Source organism: Blennius ocellaris, assembly GCF_963422515.1.
Source record: "Blennius ocellaris genome assembly, chromosome: 22".
Classification (NCBI taxonomy): domain Eukaryota; kingdom Metazoa; phylum Chordata; class Actinopteri; order Blenniiformes; family Blenniidae; genus Blennius; species Blennius ocellaris.
In genome coordinates, this window is record NC_137671.1 from 11,658,022 (window position 1) to 11,676,286 (window position 18,265).

The 18,265-nt window shown below is 41.8% G+C and overlaps 1 protein-coding gene across 1 annotated transcript in view; it reads right to left on the minus strand.

The window, feature by feature from the left end:
* The window catches only part of plxna4 (plexin A4), a gene marked incomplete at both ends in the record, with an annotated part of 207,926 nt that overhangs the window by 69,057 nt on the left and 120,604 nt on the right, over positions 1-18,265 (minus strand). Inside the window, one exon of the mRNA XM_080517929.1 lies at positions 15,107-15,207. Within this exon, the coding sequence (XP_080374055.1) occupies positions 15,107-15,207 (101 nt within the window). The remainder of the gene's footprint in view (positions 1-15,106; positions 15,208-18,265) is intronic.

The window sequence follows — 18,265 nt, forward strand, 5'->3', positions numbered from 1 at the left end:
ATTAGACATGGGGTATTTTTCTTTTGGTTGACTTTCACCTCTGCTTCTTTTTAACCCTTTGGCTATGCGTGACACTGGCAAACAAAAGCTACTCAAGAATAAAATATCTGTAAAAGCTATATGACATTTATGGTTGATTAACCACTGTTGTGCTTGACTGTGGCTACTCTAAACAACAGAGAAGAACGAAGGAATAATGACGCAAGAAAAGTGCAACAAAAGTCGAAAACAAAGCGAGGAGGGAGGAGGATGAAGGAAGGAGGAAATGCTGCAAAGGCATGGGAACATATTTAGTTTTTTTTTTAAGGCTTTTATGAATGTGAAATATAATAAATAATTGCTCTGGCGAAAATGTGTGGCCCACACATTTGATCAACTGTGGACATTCATAATATACTATACTAATATAAGAATGTGGGTGAATAAGTGCAACAAGACCTGGCATGGCTGTGCAGGAGCTTGTTAATGCATAATGGCTGGGAGGTTACAGCATTTAATTATGGATAGAATTAGATATTTAGCTATTTTAATTTTCTTGAAATAAATTCAGTGTCTCATATTTTATACTTTTTAGAGCTTTTAACCTCTAAACATTCAACTTTTCTTTTTAAAATTATGTTTTAAAATGCAATGTACTGAACAAACATGCCCTTAGTTCTTCTCTGTGCCAGAGAAATTTCAATAAAGTCAATCATGCACATTGAATAATAATAACTAATGTGGCTTCTGCACTCTGGTGTGGTGGTTAACACTCACAATGAATCTCTGTTTCATATCCAAGCTGGACGTTACATGTGCTGCTGGGCACTTGGAATTTCGATTGATCTATTTCTAATACTCTCATTAATAATTGATTAAAATTGTCAGTAAGGTGTAATTGTCTGTCTCTCTGCTTTGGGTATATCCTTTGTCAACTTCAGCATCTCCCAAGTCAGAAATAGCGGTAAGATAATTAGATGACCAATTTTGTGTGAACATCCAATTTTAAGTATGATTCAGTCCTTAGAAAATTATGCAGACAATCCTGGCACATTTGTATTGCCAGCTTGGAAAGTTGGCTTTATCAACTTTCTAGATGCCATTTCTTTCCAACGTTTTGTTGCATTTGAATTTCCTGAACCGTTTTCAAGAGAGATGTATTTGAGAAGAAGCTGTCAATAACTATTGCTAGGATAAAGATTCTCCTGCATGTTATGAGGTATGCTCAAAAGAGTCTTTCTCACTTGTGGAACACAACAGGGAGACTCTGGTCTCGCATCATGTCTTTGTAGCCCAGCATTGACTGTACTTTTATATCTCCTTCTCTGAGTCAGGAGGGCACAGTCTTGCTGGTAAGCATTAAAAAGCCAACGGGTTGAATGTTAAACCTTTGCATCCCAGTCAGACAATGACTCAACAGAAGGAGGAAGCTCTTCCCTTCATCTCTACATCTCTCTGCAGGCACTGCTTGTGTGGGATTTCCTCAGTCAGTTGAAGAAAACTGCTGCTGAAGTAGAGACGGGAGGGTTACACCAAACAAACATGAGGTGTTCCATGGGAAAAATAACACACAGACTCTGAGAAGTATAAAACTGGCATGAGAAGTTAATTCACTTATCTTGGAAGTACATTTTGCTATTTAGGATCCTTCACACTATGTATTCTGGCTTGATCTGAACACATCCACACCAACATCAATGCTTTCTTTTTTAGTTCAAGCATTGTAGAAAGAACGATCGAGATCATAGATAAAACAGAGGAACTCCTCTTTACCAAGTGCAGGACAGCTGCTCACTTTGATTTATATTGTGTTCACGTCCGTGTGAAGGAGAATTTGTGTTGCTGCTCTTGTTGACTTGCAGCTTCAGTGAAGGGATGCTGAAGATAATGCTGTACATAGTTGAACTGATTTAAGAGGTGGGCCTTAACAGAGCAAAGCACTGGATAATTGTTTTCAATTACCATCCACACAGACCTTGAAAGGGAAAAAAAAAAAGATTGCATCGTTTGTAACAATATGTAACCATCCCACCCTTTGTAAACATCAAAGAATAGAACGTTTAGTGAACGATCAAAACGATTTAGATTTCAAATAACAGTCATAAAAAGACTGACTCAGGCTATCTCTTTTTTTTATTTTGCTGTGAATTAGACGTCCAACATCTATTCATTTGGTTGGTAAACACGGCTGTTGTGCAGAGCTTCGCGGACTGACTGGTGATGACACATTATGAGAGAGCGAGCTGAAAGGATTAGATGGGCCCTGAATGGAAACTAATCTGCACTCTTGTTTCTCTCAGGCTTTGATAAGGTGACACAATTAGAGAGAGACGGTGGGGAGAGCAGAATTGCATTTTCTTTTTTCACATCGCCAATTGTTGCTGATGAGGTTGTCAAGGCCATTCAGAACTAGATGGCTTTTTTACTGATAATGCACTTCATGTTGGAATACACTGTATACCATTGGGTTCAGGGAGACGATAGGAAGGAGGAGAAAACAGCTGAACATAGTTGGAGCAATTAGACGACACAAAATTCATCACTCAATACAACACCGGTCAAATCAACAGAAACATATCATCACCATAGGTAGTGTATTCTTATTTCAAAGGCACAGAGACATAGTCTAATTCCAGACTGGATCCCTGGTGACTGAAAGTGGAGTATCAGTGGGGCACAGGTTGCAGGGCTCATGAGAGCGGAGAGAAAGAGTGCACTAAAGACAGGGTGCAGATGTATGCTGCCATGTGAGACTTCAGGTGTAATGCATATCTAATGTAAGGCATATGGAGAAGGTCAAGCGGGCTGGGAAATGAAAGCTATTAAATTCTCACAAAGCTGGAGTCCAGCCGTACTCGGCTCCAACAAAAGGCTCACGTCGGGAAAAGAGCCAAACGAGTGTGAACATACACAAACGGGCAGCATGCACCATCACTGAATGTAAAAGTGGTCAATAACGACACTTGGAATACATATAAGAACCATATACAGGCACAAAAACAACCAGCCACAAAACAAGTACATTTAAAAAAAAAAAAAGTAGAAATTCTTTCTTAAAATTCCAATAGTTATTAGAGTATTTGTTGTCTGTTCCACCACAGTCCTGTTTGTGGGAAATCAATGAACAACAATTAGGCACTGTGTACGTCCAGGTAAAACACAATTACAATGCTGCCCATGCATCATCAGACACTATATGGAATCCTATACATACTAATAGCCTCAGGCTGTTTATGTTACAGTAACGTAGGGGAGCCAGTCAAAAGACCCATCTGCACTCACTTGGATATACGAGTAAACACACCTGAATTTAACAGAAAATACACACACACACCCACCCACACACACACACACACACACACACACGGTCCACGCCTCATCCTGCTATCATTAAGAGTGTTGGTCTCCACAGAGCAGAAATCCGCATGAAGGGACTGGTGGGAGAGTCATTACCTGGCCCACTGGCCATGACCCTGTTACTATAGTTTGTGTGGACACACGTGCACTCTCTGACACATGAATGAACCCTTCCAGACACACACACACACACACACACACACACACACACACACACACACACACACACACACACACACACACACACACACACACACACACACACACACACACACACACACACACACACACACACACACACACACATATGCAATCTGTCTCTCATACGGTCATACCTGAAAACACAGAAATTGCAGAGTGGCTACCCTCCGGTCGAGGACACCCTCAGCTATCCCCCCCTTTGCATACAACCAAAGCGAGAACACCAGCTGAGCGGAAAATTATGCAGTAACACTGCTGCAGAGAGTTTGCAAAGGTATAAAGCTAAAAAAAAAAATGAAATAAAACAATCTCCTAATGTGCATGTGAGTTAGAATTACCGCCTCGCAGCGGTACACCTCTGCCGACCAGTTAAGTCCCATTTTACTTCCATTTCTGCCCGAACAAATGCAACAAACCTCATGTAAGATTCATGAGGAAAAGAATGAAAAAAAAATGCACTACGTTTTCATGCCGGCATGAAGTTGACTTGATCATTTTCCTTTTTTTTTTTTGTATTCATAAACCATTTCTTTATAGATTCACTGGCCTCTGACCTCTCAATATCAAAATGTCTGCACTTCATTCTTGCATTATACTAATTTTTGATGACATTATCAAGGTTTTCTACACAGGGACACATAGAAAACCTTTTAAAAGAAAGATACTGACAGTATCACTTCAGACCTCTGGGCATGAAGGAGCAATGGTCAAAAGCTTTGCCACCTACTTCTTTCACTGCTCCCTCGCTCTCTCACTTTGTCTCTCTCTCTCTCTATCGTTCGCTCTTTCTCCCACACTCATACCCGCAAACAAACAGCCCCCTGGCTGAAGGATCCGAAGGTGGCATGGTGTGGAGGTCTTATTAGGTTGTTTATCTAGCATATGTGATGCCACTGTTGCCCCTGAGGAAGCCATTAGGCCAGGCTCTCTGTATTAAACAAGTGTGTGTGGGTGTGAGTGTGTGTGCATGTGCTGCAGAAACACTAAACAGGCAGACAATAAGTCATTGCCTTTCGTCAAATGTTTTTTTTTTTCCTGGATTACAATTTAATCATGTTGGTTCATGAATGCAAGGAAAACTTGAATAACAAATCATGACAGAAACTTCTTTAGTTCATATCCTCCATTGCACATCAGTTTCACTTTGATAAGTGTTACTGTCGCTTACTGCTTGTTCTTAAGAAACAAATCTAACAGCTCATATGGGTTAAAATAGGCATTTGGATTCAAGGGATGAAAATAAGCAATTTCAAAACATGTCATATATCCCATTTATTACTACGTCAACACGACCCGATCTCGATTTTATGTGAAACACGACAAAACAATATCTTATCATCTTTCCAGTGGTTCTATTATGTTTCCAGAGGTAACTGCAGATTCAAAGCCCCCGTTTGATGAGGTTTCATAACTGCCCTTGAGGATGATGGCAACAGGCTTTTCTCGCCCTCTATGATCTCAACAGTCCACCTCGCTTTTATCATTATCTCGATGGTGTTATGATCTTGAACACGCGCAACTTTAGACAGCAGCGTATACTGCCATTGATCCAGGCAGTCGATAGCCGGTGTGCAGAGTTAAGGTGTGTTTATTCAGAGCCGTACAGACGCTTTTAACGAGGAGGCTGATGAAAACTATAGCTAGCATTGTGCTATGGCAGCTCTCAGAATGTACATGTTTGTACTGTGAATGGAATCATTTTCTCTTTCTTAGTACTTCGAAGTGTGGCGCATAATCTATCTATTCATTCTATCTCTTGTATAGACTTTATCCAACATAGGGTGACATTTGAACTGACGTCTCCTGAAAAATGATGTCGTATAAAGACCAAGTGGAGTGATCATTTTTGATTTTCATATATTTATTTATTTCAGCAAAAAAAAAGCTTTAAAGAACTGGATTTAAATTTTACATTTACACATTACACACCTCATCCACTTTGAGTTGATATGCAAGGCTGTGTTTATTAGCACTGATTAAATCTCCCATGGTGGTTAAGTCTTAATCTGGACTTTGTGTGGGACCTGGATTAGAATCCTGGTTGCAGCATGAGGTGCAAAAAGTGTAAAAAGATAGATATTAAAATGGACTGCAGTGACCTTTGTGAAAGACAAAAGCTGAATAGATATTTACTTTTTAGGCAGTGTTAGGAGATCAATGACACAACTAAAGATAAAGTATGGTATTTTGCGATTAATACGATCTTAACTACGTACATCACATCTCCAGACCAGATACCTGGATACAATCTTAAACTGAACCGCTTTCCAATCGATCTTTAATAAAATATACTGATTTTGGGCTTGGCTTGGCAATACTATCTGTTATTAACAGTAAAACATTGGTGCACCAAGCTGTTGGGTTATATAACATGGTTATTATGCTGCTGCTCTGATGATGTTGTCATGGGAGGAGATGTGCGAGGTGACCTGCTTGAGTACTCTCAGGGGGGCTCTCTGTAAAAGTCAAGATGAGCCGTGCGTGTGTGCGTGTGTGTGTGTGTGTGTGTGTGTGTGTGTGTGTGTGTGTGTGTGTGTGTGTGTGTGTGTGTGTGTGTGTGTGTGTGTGTGTGTGCGTATGCATGTGTGTGTGTTTACTTTCACATACTCAACTGGAGTACCTACTTCTCGAGTATAATTTATGCTCTTTATGAGAAGATTTCTAATCCTCGCTCTCTTTTACACTGGATCTATATAACCTCTTGTCCCCCCTCCTCATTGCCGGGAATATATCACAATATATCTCAGCTTCCTTGGCCTGTCACCACATCTCTCATTCACCGTCTCTGTCTCATGTCAGGCGGTTGTGTCTGGTTCATGCTCTGCCGGACTGGAGCAGAAGCACCTTCTGCAGTGTGAGCTGAGTGCGTGCAGGTCCATTTCCCAGTGTCTGTGGTTCCCTGTGTGTGGAGGAGTGACAATAGGTGACAGTGAGCAATGGTCCTGACTTAAAAGTGGGTGTGTGGCTGTGTGTGTGTGTGTGTGTGTGTGTGTGTGTGTGTGTGTGTGTGTGTGTGTGTGTGTGTGTGTGTGTGTGTGTGTGTGTGTGTGTGTGTGTGTGTGTGTGTGTGTGTGTGTGTGTGTGTGTGTGTGTGTGTATGCTTGGGCACGGTGTGTGTGTGTGTCTTCACACTATGATGGTGACAGTTTAGAGGAAACTGGGATGCGCAGCACTCCGTTCCATCCTGATGCCCCTGTCACTTCTTGGCCTTGTTCCTTTCCCTCAACTTGCCTCTGCGCCCACCAAGAAGTGGAGGTGGAGGGTGAGGGGAAGGGGTGAAACCAGTCACCCATACACAGGGGACAGCCACCCTCCCCTGGGCTAAGAAACCAGAGAAAAAAATCCACGGACACTGGAGTCTCAAGATCGGAGAAACAACTTCTTATAAATACAACTGCAAGAGTTGCAGGAGTTTATTGTGGCTTCTCGGCTGGGGAATAGTGGTGCTAAGCAGGATATTGTTGTGTTTGCAAAAAGTTTCAAGTGGCATAAATTGGACGTGAGAATCATACAGGTCAATACTAATGCAGGGTTTTAGAGTGGTGCAGGGATTCGATCAAGGTTGAGGATGTTTGTATCTGCAGAATCCCTCCCACAGATTCAATGCAGACTTTCCTCAGTGGATTCAGTCCAGGAAATGGTGAAAGACCAATGAATTACCACCTATTTCCACTCAGAATAAGGTCATGTCTGTTTAATCAGATGTTCATTGGTAACTGTATTATGCAGAGCCAGCACAACTTATATCATGACAAACAGCATAGAGCTATTATTTATAAAAATAAAAAGTAGATGACTTGTTGAAAAATGTGCCAAATCTTAATACAGCAACAACTTCCTGTTTATTTTGACATTAATGTGTTTTCTTATTTGAAATCGAGTAGTGGTTTCCAGCAGGCTGCTGCTGGTCACTGCAACCAAACTAAATGAATCCTTGGAAGAATGCAAATTTTTGCCACTGCAGTTTAATTAGCATTAGTGTGGCATACCGCAGTAATGAGCATACTGAGGTAACGGATGGCTGTGAGCACACCGACAGGTAGAAGCGGTGCAGAATTAATGTGGAAAAAAATAGAGAAAAAAAGGAGAAAGAGAGAGAGAAAAGAGAAAGAAGAAACATTCAACGGATCTGCCAATTAGCTCTTCCCTCCGAAAAGGTTATTCGTTTGACAGCACCAGAGACATCCTGGGAATACAAAGAACTGAAAACACAAGGCACTGGCAGCATGACTTGCAAGTTTTATCAGCCATTTTGTGTGTTTACTTATGACTTCCCGAACTTTTTCTCTCATCCTAATAAGCTCGTAAATACACCTGACAAGTGTTCATTAAGGTGTGACGGCGTGTACAACTTCATGATGGGATTTGGATTTGCATCGTCTGTTCACGAACAAACGCAGTCCGAGAGAAATTGGGAGTTGTGTGGTCACAAAATGGGACCGTAAAAGTTATAGTGTAAATTCCAGCCTATCATATCTTTAGGTACCCATCATCAGGATCCAATGATTCATAACGACAGGCGCGTATATTACAGTTGTAAAAGTTGTCGGGATTCACTATTGATGGCATCAACAGACCTTAACTAATGAACTAGTAGAGGGCATTTGCCTGGAGCCAATGTAGCCAATAAAGATGACTTTACTGTCCCCATTCCACTTGAGGGACGATGGATCGATGCTCATAAGATTTTGGAGGAACAGAGGAAATGAGTTAGAAGAAACAGGAGAGTGATGCTGTTTATGTGCAGACAAGTCTATGAATACAAAAGATAAAAACCCCTCGGGTCTAATATGCACTAAGGCATCCACATCTCGCGTGCATAGATATGCAAAAAAGTAGACTAAAATGCTCCAAAGGAAACACGGAAGCGGATGATGTCCAAATAAAAGGATGGACTAAAACAAGCACAGATAATACATACACATGTGCATATGCAAAAACAAAATGTGTGATATGCCAGCAGGAGACGAAGTGTGATTTGAATGATCGGTAAGACTGGGGAAATGGCAAGAGGGGGATAAAAACATGAAAAAAGTGAGAAAGGGGATGGATTTCACTGTTCTGGGACTATATTCCTACTATCGCTGTCGAAAGTGGAGATTGAGATATGTCAAACCAATTATTAATGTGAAGATACCACAACGTTAGCGACACTTGTTCCAAATTGACACCGATATCATGGGGTAATGTGAGATATTCTCAACACCCATGCCAAATATGATGACATTCATTTTGACAATGGTACTTCTCCAAATGCGGTTTTTCCAATCTGTCTGGCTGTCACGCGCGACAGGCGTGTTGACAGCCTAGTTAACTACTTACAAAAGTGACAGCTGACAGATTGGCATTACGTGGAGGTAACGTACCCACGTCGTGGTGGCTGGAGGTTTTTTTTTTTTTTTACCCGGGATAACAGCTCACGGTGCCTCTGTCGGAGAGGCTTCTGCTTTACTGATGTGGGATTGAAAATCACAGTCATGCCATGTCGCACTAGCATAAGACACACTGATCAGAACTTCACTAATAAAAAAACAAAACAAACTGAACAGAAGTGAAATAAGAGACACAGGAATAATAATACTGATTCATTCAACATGTTATACCTCCATTTATGACTGCTACCTCATAAATGGCAACAGTGGGTCTCTTTCATATTCACTTAGAGGTCATCTTCTGGAAGAGGTTTTCTTGAGGCACTCCCCTGACTGACATTAAATTGCCACAGCTAGAAAAGACGGGCATGATGAAAAGGGACGGCTGATATGAGTGAAAACCTTCCTTTCACCTACTGAGCTCGACAGGCATTAGCATAAGTTGCGCAGCCTCAAAAAAAGAAGGGAGCATGAGCGGGCCTGAGACAGTTTAGCTGACAGCTGAGGCTCGGGGTTTACATGAATACTGTCAGCAATGGCATCGGGGAATCTGACGGCAAACTCTTCTTTTAGGCTTGAAGAATACGTAGTGGGGCATCCAGGAGAGGAGCTGATGGAAACATCGCAGCACAATGTCTTTATACACCCAACACATATGCTTTCAAAGCCAGATTTATTAAAGACCTTTACCTCTTTGTCATAAATGGTCAGTGTCTGCCAAAGACAATATGACACACGCACGCACGCACGCACGCACGCACGCACGCACGCACGCACGCACGCACGCACGCACGCACGCACGCACGCACACACAAACAAACAGGTGCACCATCCACTCCTGTTGATTTCCTCTCCTGTATTATTGATCGCCTTTGTTTTCTTCCCTTGGTGTTCTCTCTAACAGCTCCTCTCACCGATCTATAGAGTAAATAAAGGCAATGCTGATAGGAAAGAGAGAGAGATAGAGGGAGAGAGACAGAGGGAGGTGGTGATTCTGCTTTTTTTTCAGAGCACTGAGGTGATTTCAAGGTTGATTGGAACAACAAACTATCTGGAAGAACAGTTTTGAAGAGGAACTAGCTGCGAGCCGTCGCCTCAACACATCTCCTTCACACAGAGTAGATGAGAGTATGATTGGATATCAGTTCCCCAGGTTATTGAGGTTTGGCTTTTTTTTTTTTTTTTTGCCATATGGTATATATTTTTCAAAGTTATTGTCCCTCTACAAGGCGGATCATGTATTCATTGTAAAAAATTATTTTACTTTTCAATACACACCATTGCACCAAATGTGAACACTCCAAAGAGTCTAGCATTCATGATAATGCAAAGTTATTTATTGCATTGTTCTCTCCATCCAGACGGCTTACGTCACCAAACTGCCGTCATCCACTTTGTGAAGGTATTATTACTAGTTATTTGCCTTTCCATTTGACTTTGCATTACAATGACAGGTGAATCAATTCATAAGCGACTCTGGACAATCACACCACCAGATGTAAGCATTACAGGATGTTGTGCTCATGGTTTATTAACTTTCACTGTACTAATAAAAATGAAATCATTTCGGTCAACAGTTCCCGGGGGACTTCACCATCAGAGACTCAATGATCTTCCTCTTTGCCTTTCAGCACGCACACACACACACACACACACACACACACACACACACACACACACACACACACACACACACACACACACACACACACACACACACACACACACACACACACACACACACACACACACACATTATGACCTGATCTGTGCTGAGGAGGACTCGCTGACCGTTCAGCCAATCATGATCCTGCTTGTTATTGCACATTGAGCAACGCTGTAAAGTCTAAATGAAAAACACTAACAATAAACTCTTGCTCTTGGGCTTTTTGCTATTCAGGTTTATATCTGTCCATTTCTGAGGTTTTATTCAACTTTGAAAAGAAAGAATGGAGTGGTTACTGTCAAAGTGTGCTGCTACACTGACATATGGTGACTTGGGATCATGTGACAAATAAACTGATGGTCACATGATGTTATTAAGCTCAATAGCTCAGCTCACTTGTGGTCCAACTAAAGTCTGCGTGCAACTGTTTAAATACGAGGTAAACCAGCTCGCTACGTGACAAGCCCTGCAAAAGTAGTGCACCACCACAAATCAATTGATTTAATTCTCATTTATTACCTTAATCATTGATGTTTATTGATCGCGGTGGAGTCAAGTGTTGACGTTGTATGTCGGGGAAGTACTAAAAGTTGCAATAATTTGCTTTAATGATGTTCATCCAAAGCAAGCAGCCAAATAGACACTTCTTCTCTTTATTTATGTAACTCAACTGATTTTATCAATTTGATTAATAATGTTAGTTTTTTTATGTATATAAATATTAGCTCAAACCTTAACATTTCACATGTAATGTAGTTCGTGATCACTGCAATAGTCTCTTTTTTAAAAATCTTTCACTGAACGTCTTTCACAAGTACATGGTGAGACAATATTTCGTTAAGCTTAATACCCACCTTGACCCTTGTGCCATTCACTGTCTATAGTAATTCATTATAGCTGTCAATTTGTTTTCCCACCTCTTAAAATAATCAAATAAGAGTGGTCGTCTGCTGCCAAGGCTCCCAGGTGAAGGTGAGTGGGGAGAAAAAAACCATGAGCATTTCTGTCTGCTGCATGTCAAACAGTCCTGCTCATGCTGAGTGTGTTGCTGAAGGGTTTTGGAGTAAGTATGTGCGTGCTTTGTTTTGTATGCGTGTCTCAGACCTGCGGAACAAGGACACACTTAATAGAGTCATACTGTCGTGTGTGTATATGTATGTATGTAGGTATATATATATATATATATATATATATATATATATATATATATATATATATATATATATATATATATATATATATATATATATATATATATATATATATATATATAGTAGCAAGTCTTTATATAAGTTTATTCAATCTGCAACCATGTTTCAGTCGGAAAAATTACCACTCAAAAAAATTAATCTTAATGGTTGGACACTTTATATGGGTTAATTTTAGAGAGCGTGAAATCATAAATTACCATCTCATGAGAGATTTTGATATTATTTCACAAACTAGTTGTAATTATTGAGATTTTTGTATGTTATTGTTCAGTATTTTTGAAAAGGTTAACCCTGCGTGTACATTTTTGTCTTTGTGTCTGCTGGGATCTCTTCCATCAGGCTGTGAATCAGGCCTGTTAATGGCTTTGCACTTTTAGCGACCTCACATGACTGTCATTAAATAAAGTGGGCACAGGGAAGGCATGTAACGATATACACACACATATTATTAAGTATTTTATCAGTGTGGGGAGTTTGCTTGGGGACCATCAAAGCATAATTTCCATGACCATGTCATCTCGGCGTGCCTCTTTATGTGTCCAGACAACTAATTATTTTCTTATTAGCCTCAAGAGACAAGGGGAAAACTGACCTGCAGGGAAAAAGTGACATGTTTCAGCAAGATATATGACTTGTGTGTGCTCTGCATATGCATATTGGAGTGCAGAGACATTGATATGAATGCGACCTGTACAATCTATGCAGTACTTTCAGTAAGCAGTTTGCCTATCCAGTGCCTTCTGGTCTTACCAAATATTTTCTGCACTGTCCTGCTGAAGCTTATTTGTGCATTAATACTGACAAAATTGGTGGTGAGGATTAATTAAAAAATTCTGTAAATTTTTGTAATTTTTATTAGAATTTGTCACGGTAGTGGCCTCACAGGAAATTAAGCATTACAGATTAATTTTAAACAATTTGGTTCTGACCTTGCAGTCTCCTGTTTCATGATTATTTTACTACTTTTTACAACTCGAATGAAGGAAAACAAAAATGCATTGTGAAGTATTTTGACAAGAATATTTGTTGTAATTAAATTGATTCTGTGGCTCCTGAAGTGGATTATATAATCTTTATATTATGATAAAAGCCTTTTTTAATGCAACAAACTCGTGGAGTAAGTAAACACTGACCTGTTTTTAAGGATACACATTTTTGTTAATAAGCTAACATTTTTGCAAGAAGAAAGCAGGTTCAGAAAAGAAATGGCAGGTAAACAGAAGTTACAGCAGCAGAGGAATGAAGTCCTGTCTGAGCTGTGGTCTGTCTGGTGCCAAGAGGCGGGTTTCAGTTACAACGAGACCCTGTAAAGAATTCACAAGCTGTGGGGTTTGAAAGCAATAAGGAGGGGGACTTTGAGAAAGGTAAGCCTGTGGTCGATCAGTCCCACAGGGTTGTGCATTTTACATGTGGTTGTGTGTTCCTGTGCGGGGAGGGTATCTGACTATCGAGGACCACGCACGCACGCACGCACGCACGCACGCACGCACGCACGCACGCACACACGCACACACACACACACACACACACACACACACACACACACACACACACACACACACACACACACACACACACACACACACACAGCTTATCTCTCTCTCTTTTTGTTTTTACTGCCCTTGTGATGGTCAAACATCCAGCCACCTGAGATCAAGCAAAGTGACTTTTTGGTTATTGTCTGTCTTGCTCTCCTGGCTTTATTCTTTTCAGGTGACACAAGCACTTGATGGTTTGCGTGCATGAGTGTGTCTGCCCTTGTATCTGTGTGTGTGTTCAGACTGAGGTGAGCTGAAGTGAGCCAAGTCCATCAGGAGGAGTGTGACGGGCCAATCTGTGGCCCCTCGTTTCGTCCGACTGTGAGGACGTTAAGAGTGTTAATGGGTTCATACGCACAAACTTACACAAATATGCACGTGCCATTATTTACACACACCAACAAACATGCACCTTAACAATATTTGGCTGATATTCAGAGATGGAATGTGAAAACACATTCATGAATGCGTGAGGCAAGTGCTTTTGTGAGTGTAATTTATGATCAATTATACATCGGTAAGACCTCATGAAAATCCACACTTGCACTGAAATATCCAAAGTTTATTTTCACATGTTTGTCATTTCCCACCTGGTTCCCACCTCTCCATCTCCATCTCCATCTCTCTCTCTCTTCGTGTGATTGTTTTCTTTAGTATTAACATTTACAGGTATATCTTTTCTTCCAGCCTGTTACATGACTCTCACCCCTGGCTATCTTGCCATTCATTTCTTATTCGATTCATTTCTCATTCTGTCACCTCCTTCTGGACTTCGGTGTGTTGCTCTCACACTCCCACCACTTCTTTGCCCTCGCCATGTCCTCCCAGTGCCAGCAGGGATGAAGGTGCTAAATGTACTCAGTCTCACTCAGACACACACACACACACACACCCACACACACCACACACACACACACACACACACACACACACACACACACACACACACACACACACACACACACACACACACACACACACACACACACACTACCCTAGGGCTCGCACCAACACAAGAAACCAATTTTCAATTTACAGTGGAGTGGGAAATCTCCCTGCCCCCAGCCAGCAATATCTCCTTCTCCAATCTTAAGGGACAAGGGTCTGACAGCAGCTGGGGTGTTCGTGAATGTCTGCCTATCCGTGTGCATGCTCCTGCATTTGAGTGACACAAAAGCAGATCGGCAGTCTTCGGAGTGAAGTGAGTGTGTGAAAGGGAACTAGTTAGCGGGGCAAAGTGAGAGAGTTGTCATTAAGCGGATAATCTCTGTGATCTCATCCAACAGTTTTATACAATAACAAAAGCCACCACTCTCCTTGTGTCAACCCCTGAAGGCTGGACCGGTGCCCATCAGAACCTTGGCAATGCCCTGCAGTGTCTGTGCTCTCACCAGGCTCTGGTTTCAGTGCTGGTAAACAATGCCAGTGGTTAGGTTTGGTAATGGATCTGAGGGAGATGCTGGCACAAGGCTGAGCCCCAGGAAGCAATCTGAGACTTGGCCTGGGTTCACTGGAGGTGTCCCTGAATGCTCAAGAGCTGCAGGGGATGGAGTGCTGGGCATGGACCCAGGAGTCATGGAGGTAGGGGAGGCTAACAACTCAAACACAGCACGCCCCAAAATGTCTGTTTGGCGTGTTGGAGGCTTAGCACATTCTGTATCTGGGAAATGGTAATAATGAGAATTCATATGCATGAGAATGCGAGAAAATAACAGAAACGTTTCTCGGATTGTTTATGAATATGTCTGCATATGTGGATGTGTGGGTGACAGTTTTACTTACATGTTGTGAAGCACACACCACCCACAGTGAGGGTCTCCCGATCCCAGACACTCGCTGCAGGTTGAGTACTGTCCACAGGCTTCCACTGGCACCCTCGACAGCTGCAAGGAGAAATGGATCAAGGTTAAAACACTACACGTTCTGAGCATGAAGCAAAAAAGAGAAAGCAACACAGCTAGTGTGGGTTACCAGATACATTCAGTGCTTAAAGGTAATATATAACATACAGTGTGAAGTACGTCAAGGCAGAAAATGTCAAAATGAAGAAGGCATCAGAATACTTGATTCAGATATGAACCTTGGAAAAGCTTCCTTTTTTATATCAAGGCCTGAAGCTTTTCATTCAAGACCTCAGATGAAGTGTACAGGGAGTTAAAAAGTGAAGGAAGAGGTATGAGCTTATTGCAAACTGACACGGCGAGGAAGAAGTAGAGATAGTTGATTTTTTTTCGCTCAAGACAAAAGTAATTTTGTAACCTCAAAACTACATGATTGATATCATTTTTGATAAATTATTTGGTAATAACTACACATTATACAACACATAATAATGAAATATTGAAAGTATTTTGCATGATTCTATGAACACGTTACAACATGACAGTTTCCATCTTTCTCCACTTCCATAAGGGAGAGCGAGCCACTTGAGACAGCAGTCCATCTATTATGATATATAGCCCTGCCAATTCAAACTGGCATTGATTGGCACTGATTGGCATGAGCCTTGAGTGACCAAGTGCAAGGGGCAAAACTGAGGTAGATCTCAGCCATCCCCGCCTCCCGTCACCATGGCAACAGCACAGCAAAATAGTAGGTGTTGCTGGCACTTTTGATTAATGAGCCGTCATTGGCGGATGACCGCTGTCACTCACAATGCTCAGTGATGACAGCCAAGAAAGTGAGACGACATCATCAGCGTGGGGCTGTTATTGGAATGACGATGGCAAAAGGGGTCCCAGGGTGTCCCGGCATATTTGCCAGTATTTCAATCTGTTTTAGATAAAGATGAGGGTAAATGACTGTATTGATTTCTCTGCCAAAGATGTTGAACTGATTTTTATTTTTGTTATGCAACTTCTAAATAATTACCAGAAGTCCACCAGCATGTGGCGTAATATTACTCATGTATAATAGAGTTAAAGCTCAACTAGTCGATGCTGCATTGAATAGAAACCCAGATGAAGGCACATGGAGGAGAAACACGTACGAGCCAATTATCATGGATATATTTATCTGCGTTGATCACATCTCCTGAATGTTGCACAAAAGTAAATCCTTCAATGAAACACTGGAGTTTTTCCAAAGAGACTGCTCGGTTGATATGCAGCATACAAGAGGAAATTCCAGTGAACAAATAATAGGATGTTGCTACATGAAAACCAAAAAGTATCACCATGCATTACGTTAATAGCAAGAAGCCACATGCACACTTAAGGACGTTTAGGTAAGAAGACAGATCTTTAAAATTGCATTGGTAAGTGATGATGGGCAGTGATGTAATTTATCTCTAAATTCAACGAATCACCTCTATGCTTCAGGGCAACACCTACAATAGGTGCTCGAGATCAAATAGCTTTATAAACAGGCCTCACTTTATACATTGAGATGTAAGTAAGGTAATTACACATGTCTTCACAGGACATTTCTTTGACTAAATTCCATATTTGAGGTTATGAATGGGACCATAATTACACCATGCAATGTGGGACGTGACTGAATGAAACAGGAGATCAGGAATTCCTATGCTTGGTGGTATCTCTGAAACGCAGCCCGGCACTGAGGGTGGTTCTCTCTGTTGGATGCACAGACTATCACACAGCACATCTTTGCCTGACAGCCTCTTTTGAAACCCCCCCCCCAAAACAAAACACACAAACACACAAACACACACACACCAAGTCAAGTCAGTTTTGCACACACTCGCAGCAGAAGTGACTTTGCATCACATGTGCAAACTGACGCTTTTACTGAAGTCAGACAGTGACACACTGCCATGACAGAGATGCTCTGAAAACCCACCACTACATAATTTTCTCTCTTACTTGCTACATTTATGTATCTTCAGTGTATCTCTGTGAGCACTATTAATAGCACACACACACACACAGTGGCACAGATTCACACACAGCTGAGTGAATTCAGAAGGGGCGTATCTCCTTGTCAAAGTCAAGAGGAATCCTGCATGCTATTAGAGATTAGAGACAATGCAGGTGCATCTTTCTGTGCAAAGCCTCTGTGTGTGTGCGCTTTGGGAGAAAATGGGTAGTATGTTTTGCCCTCCCTACTGTGGAGGGGCATATTTGCATTAGGTAGATAAAGGGAATGGATTTGAGATGGAATGAGGGAGATAGAGGAACAACAGTGTGTGCACACGATCAAACTCAACACTGATCTTCATTGCACAATGCATCTCACAAGACAGATTTCCTCCTCCTCTGTCACTCTCCACTGGGCCTGGTTTCCCACAGAAGATCCACCGTCGCCTCACCTCACTGCCACCTGAAAAACCTCTTCTACTCCGAAGACACAACCCTTTGTGATTGCCTATGAGGAGGGATTTCAGCTAAAGCCTTATCGTAACAGTGTATGAAACTACAATTTCTCTGTGTATTTTCCTGTGCGACTTTATGTCATCTTCGGAGCCACGTTGCCGTATCGAGTGGTTTGTCACCTTGTGATCTGCCATAAAAGTTAAGCACCCAGGCAAAACTGTGGGGAAGATGCCGCTGTATCTGAACGCTTTATAATTTAACACTTCATCAGCGGCTGACAAGCCGGCGTGCCCATGGCATCCGCAAGCATGCTCCAATCGAGAAACACACAGCGAATTAGACTCAGACAGTGGGGTGGGAGGGGCGTGTGGCGATGCCTATCGAAGTCTCAGAAGGCTGCATCCAGGAAAATGGTTTTGTCAACAGATAAAACACACAAAAGACAAACACACACCGCATTCAAAGCCCAGCAGAGGAGATGGGTGCCAAAACGAGTCCTCTGTTCCAGAGCACACGTCCTGATATCATTCATTCCCTCCCTGCTTCTGTCTGTCTGTCTCTGTCACTCAGACGCTCTGAGGTGTGTAAGATCACACATTCATCATCTCTCCAGAGCCCTGGTTTCTCTATCTGGCGCACACACGCACTTTAGCAGGCAACACTTTTG